The sequence below is a fragment of the Palaemon carinicauda genome, chromosome 19, assembly GCF_036898095.1.
Source record: "Palaemon carinicauda isolate YSFRI2023 chromosome 19, ASM3689809v2, whole genome shotgun sequence".
Classification (NCBI taxonomy): Eukaryota; Metazoa; Arthropoda; class Malacostraca; order Decapoda; family Palaemonidae; genus Palaemon; species Palaemon carinicauda.
The window spans coordinates 38725532-38731531 of record NC_090743.1 but is presented as its reverse complement, the minus strand read 5'-3'; the positions used below and the strand labels follow the sequence as shown (position 1 = coordinate 38731531).

Genomic DNA, 6000 nt, shown 5'->3' with positions numbered 1-6000 from the left:
AGTAATTGAAGGTGTACGTACCAAACGGAGTGGTGTCTTCTGGGTTCATAGGCACCTGATAATACCCCTTCAGGAAGTTGAGCGTGGAGAAAACCTTCGCTTGGTGCAGGTAGGAGGTCACGTCGGCGATATTTTGGAAGGGGTAGTGATCCAGTTCTGTTTGCATGTTCAGGCGCTTGTAATCTCCGCATGGACATAAGGAGCCGTCTTACTTCAGAACGATGTGTAAGGCTGACGACCATGGGCTGGAGGGCTTTTGGCAAAGGCCCATTTCCTCCATTTCGGTGAACGTCTGTTTGGTGGCTGCCAATCGATCTGGTGCCAGACGTCTGAATTTTTGCAATGACGGGGGGGGTCCCGTCGTCTTGATATGGTGATAAATACCGTGCTTGACAGGAGCCGTGGGCGTTTGCCGAAGTTCTGGACTGATAATTTCCAGGTACGATGTGAGGAGGTGAGCGTAGGCACCCGTGGGTGCGCTGATGTGGAGAGCGAGGTTGGAGGGGGCAGGTTGAAAAGGTGTCGACAAGTACGAGTCTGCGTTGACCAATCGTCGGTGGGCCACATCGACTAGAAGGTGGAAATGAGAGAGGAAATTTGCAGCGAGGATTGGCAATGTGATGTCAGCAGCAAGAAGCTTCCATTTAAATTTACCATTTCCAAACGATATGCGAGGTTCTCGTAACCATAGGTGGGTATTGCAGATCCGTTGGCAGCTACCAGGCGGACATTAGCAGACGTAGACAGACTACGTCGTGTCCTGAAGAGTTCCCTTGGCAAAAGAGAACGACAAGCACCCGGTGTCTACCAAAAATCGCATGCCCGTTCCTGCATCATGTAAAAAGAAAAGATTAGAAACACAGGAGACCACCGCCACAAGCGATGGCCTACTTCCACGTTTTTTGGCCACTGACAATCCTTGGCACATTTCTTCGCGGCTGCCCTGAATTCTGTAGTGGCAGTAGCAAAACTGCGGCCGATGGGCGGCAGCAAGTGGCTGTAGAAGTCGTTGGTTGGGGCGTGAGCGAGTGGTGGGTGATTCATGGTTTTGTCGCCGCTCTGGCACGTCCCGGTGTAGGCGTGTATGTCCTATGGCATTCACGTCGGCTTCGGTTGACGTTGAATAGGCGTCCTCTTCGTCAGGAGTGGAGGCGTTGATGGTGGTCTTGAAGGTCGTGAAGTGGCTGTCCATAAGGGTGTTGGCTTTGGACATCAAGTCCTTTATGGGTAAACTATTGACATCGGGTATGGCAGCGTGTATAGGTTCGGGTAAACGGCGTACCCAAAGGGCACGAAGTAGGCTCACCTCACGAGGAGAGCTGTCTGCGGCAGGTTGCAGGCGAGCGATGCTGGTCATTTCCCTGAGGGCGAGTGAAGCCCTTTGGTCACCCAACGGTTGTTGAGAGAGCTGAAAAAGCTTTGCTATACAGGCAGCTGGCGACGGCGAGAACTGCTGCAGAAGGTATGTTTTGAGGGCGTCATATGCTATTGGGGTGTCTCCTTGTTCACAAAGCCAGTCGGATATGTCCGGGAAGGTGTCCTCGGGTATCACCGCGAGAACATAATCTGCTTTGGTGGTTGAGCGAGTGACGCCCTTGATGCGGAATTGGACTTCTGTGTGCTGAAACCAAGCAAACGCCTCTCCGCTGGCTAACGAAGAAAGTTTCAATGGGGCGGTGCCAACTTCCGTGGAGTCCGCCATAGTACCAATGGGAAGGGGGGAGCAAGTCGACTTTCGGGGTCACAAATGTGACGGGCCGAGAGAGGCTGTGACTAAGAAGGCAGGTTGAAAGCAACCGAGTACCTTATGACAGAACATCGGTTTATATATACATCAAGGACATAAAAACATAACAGGCAATTTCATGTTCAACCGACAACCGTTTCTGTTATCTATTAACGGTGAGAACAACAGGCATGTTTATTCACGTCCCTGTCAGTGTGAGGGGAGAGCATTGATACAAAGGATATTATGTATAAAAAAAAATGTATAAAAAAAAAAAAAATGTCGTTACCATGTACAATCGTGACACACGTTAGGTACAGCTAGTACCCCATCTCCTTCACACTTCCACCCAGGATGGTTTCTTTTTCTTCCAGCCTGGTCAGCTGAACTGAGCTTACTCCTGTTTAAAAGAACTCTTAAGTTTGTAGTTTCCCTTTGTTTACAGTATGATCATGGTTTTTTTTTTTTTAATATTTATACTTTTCCCTAATAAATTCTGTCAAATTCTATACTAGATCATAAGGCCATCACAAGAAAATTGGGTAAAATATTGTATTTTTAAAAAATAGTTTGGTGAATCATTGGTCATCTTTCATCTTTTCAGAGACAAGTCAGCGCTATATGCACGTGAACTTGCTCCAGGTGAACAGCCGTCTTGGCCTTAGATCTATCTGATGTAATTAAATGTAAAATATTTATAGATACGGTATATATATATATTTGGATGTGTGGATTGCTACCATTATGTACACATATGACTCAACAACTTGTTTAAAATAAAATTTGATAAGTTAATCGTTTTTTAACAACCTTCATTGGGTAAATATATGCTGTAGTTTCACTGCTTATAATCTAAATTTTTAATCTTGCTAATTAGATTCATTTAGAAATTACAATTGGATCTGAAATTACTGATTAGGTGGATGTCCAGCCAGAGAGTACAATATATTATAAATCTTGAAGCAAAAACCTTCAATTATATACAAAATCTTAATATAAGGTGTTGGATTGTTTATGATTGGAACTGAGCATGAAAAATTCATACAGAAACACTAAATCATGACAGAACTCTTGAAGATACATGAAGAAAATTCGGTACCGTCCTTTAATGTGAAGGGGAAAAGGTCATGAAAAGTGTGGAAATTAAAAAGAAATAAAACATAATGACATGCTGAAGAATAATCCTGTATGTAAAAATAATAAGAATATGGAAGACATTTAAGATATGCTGTATGCTTTATAAAAAATATAACAAAGATCTAAAATAAAAATATTGCAAATCTTTAAAGTAACTTACAAATCTGAATCCTTCAACTCCTGTCTTCAGCTACAGCTGAAACGGCCATTGCATCTATATGAACGTAGTTGGGGGACCTACCTATCTATGTGACTGCATTACAAAACGTTTAACCTTTGGCTCGGGTTTGTACACTTTAAAGTTTGTGATTAATTCCTACATGTATACAAACTATCGTCCTTTAAACAAGAGGTGCGAGGTAGTGCCTCACAAACATACTGGAAGGTATTTTTTTTTTTCTTCCCTCACCCTGTATGGAAGCAAATAAGGCCACTCCAATAATCTCCTAGCAGCCAATGAAATGTAGAAGCTGTTAGTAGTAGCTTCCTTTAAAGCCAAGCATGGAACAAGACCCTAAGTCATAGGTAACCTATCTCTCTAAGCAGATCACGCTTGAGGTTTCAGACCAGACATCACAATTAACATGAATGCCCAGTGCTTTAGGGACTGTTCACACCCGGCTCACATTCTACTTCATGGAACCCAAAGGAATTGCTCAGCAGGAGAAGAGGAGATTTTGCACACCTTCCCCATGTCAGTCTTTCAGAGATAAAACTAGTCGTCAACAATGACAATCCCATAGAGGAAGTAACCACAGGCTTGCTTATCAGGGACAGAGTCCCTTCAATGTTGGTGACTGACCCAAAGGGACAGAGTCCCTTCAATGTTGGTGACTGACCCAATGATAAGTCGAGCCTAGTGCCTCTTCCGCTGAACGGGAAGGATTAAATCTTCACCCTCAATTGTCTGAGGAGTTGGTGTCTGGTCCAGGTAGGACCATTCAGCTGACTTGATGCAAAAAGCAACTGTCACACTGGTCTCACCTACTGACCAAACTTTTAGATGACGTATCATAGAGAAAAAATCCGGAGCAAATTGAGAAGTAACTAACAATATCTACCAGAGCTCAAAGAGGAACATGACCAATACCCTTACTGGTCTACTGATAGGCTAACAGACCCTAAAGGTACCAGTCAGCAGTGAACTCCAAACAGAGAAAGATGCTAAGGGTAAGGAACGATTTCTCTTATCACGACAGGAAAATTTCTCTTATCACGACAGGAAACAAGTGCAATGCCCAACCTTCTCCTGGCCTCTGTACTCAGATCTGCTTGACTAGCTCCAAAGGTGCCCGCAGTTTGACCATCCCTTTCGTCAAAAAACTTCCTTAAGAAGAGAAAGGGTAGAGGGAGCACTGGCATTCCACAAGGTTCACACTCTGCGCATGCCTGGCAAACGATGAAGATCTCTTGTCAGGCACCAAAGAAAGGGCAAACGCTTGAGCCGCTATAGGAAATTCCCTCCTGAAGAATGGAAATTCTAAGCAAACCGAGAAACGCCCAGAAGAAATTTATCAGGGGCACAATCTCTTCATTGGAGGAACTTCTTACAGTCACACACTCCACAAGATACCTTCGATACCCCTCTGCTTTTAAGCAAATGTGATCACAAAACGCTAATCACAAGTGAAGTAAAAATAGATCCAACAGTTGCAAGAGCAGCAATGACTACGTCCATATTCTTGGCTAAAGCTTCAATGGCCATTGCAGCTTCAAGACATACTCCTATTTAAAGAATAATTTTTTCATGTGTAAGAACAAATATACATTATAAACTTGAACAGTTACTAATGTATTTCTGAAAATTAAAAGGAGCTTTTTTAACAACTGTTCCATTACCAGAACAAATGTATGCCAAGTGTTTGTTACAGTCTTGTTATCAGCAATGAAAGTTAAACTTTTCACACTTTGGATCTTAGCATATGAAAATAATAATTCAATAAACAAAGTGAAATCTACTCTTAAATGTGATATGGATGTTTGAAAAATACACTTTGTCTTCGTTATTTCTCTGAAAGAACATAAACAGCAAGGCTATTGTGACCAAATTATTAATACAATAAGTCCAGTATCACTTACTCTGTAAAATTTTCTTGAGCTGAATCTGTATACCTTTTTTCATCCCTGAGGTGTGACTGTTTGCCACAGACATGAGAGTTTCTTCGTCACTAATATGTTTACCCATGTGTTTAACAATGTATAAAAGGCACTGGCCAAACTTCACTAATCCATGATGACTCTTTATGGCTTTCTCTAAGAAAGCGAGAACTGCTGCGTGATTCGTCTCCGCTTGCGGATCAACTTTCTTGCATAAATGCTGAAAAATATCTAGGTCGGCTTTGCTCACAACTTCTCTTGAAGATAAAGCACTGGAAAAGTTAATGTGGAAAATGAAAAAATAAAAAATAAACAATAGCACTAGGTGATCTCATCATTATTATTATTACTTGCTAGGCTACAACCCTAATTGGAAAAGCAGTATAAGCCCTGGGGCTTGGACAGGGAAAATAGCCAGGTGAGGAAAGAAAACGAGGAAAAATTAAATATTTTAGGAGCAGTAACATTAAAATAAATATTTCCTTTATATAAACAGTAACATTAAAATAAACATTTCCTATAAAATCTATAAAAACTTTAACAAAACAAGAGGAAGAGAAATAAGATAAAATAGTGCGCCAGTGTACCGTCAAGCAAGAGCTAACCCAAGACAGTGGAAGGCCATGGTACAGAGTTTATGGCAATACCCAAGACTAGAAAACAATGGTTTGATTTTGGAGTGTCCTACTCCTAGAAGAGCTACTTACCATAGCTAAAGAGTCTCTTCTTCCCTTATTTAAAGAAAAGTGGCCAGTGAACAATTACAGTGCAGTAGTTAACCCCTTGAGTGAAAACGAATGGTTGGTTATCTTAATGTTGTCAGGTGCATGAGGACAGAGGTGAATATGTAAAGAATAAGCCAGACTATTCTGTGTATGTGTAGGCAAAGGGAAAATGAACCATAACCAGAGAGAAGGATCCAATGTAGTACTGTGTGGCCAGTCAAAGGACCTCATAACTCTCTGGCGGTAGTATCTCAACGGGTGGCTAGTGCCCTGGCCAACCTACTACCCATGTTATTAAACACTTAAATTTGATCT

General features: G+C 42.0%; 1 protein-coding gene across 1 annotated transcript in view; it reads right to left on the bottom strand.

Annotated features, from left to right (window-relative positions):
* Nucleotides 1-3675: 3675 nt before the first annotated feature.
* The window catches only part of LOC137658579 (uncharacterized), a 30387-nt gene continuing 28062 nt past the window's right edge, over nt 3676-6000 (bottom strand). The window contains exon 4 of the mRNA XM_068393483.1: nt 3676-5232. Within this exon, the coding sequence (XP_068249584.1) occupies nt 4935-5232 (298 nt within the window). The 3' untranslated portion in view covers nt 3676-4934. The remainder of the gene's footprint in view (nt 5233-6000) is intronic.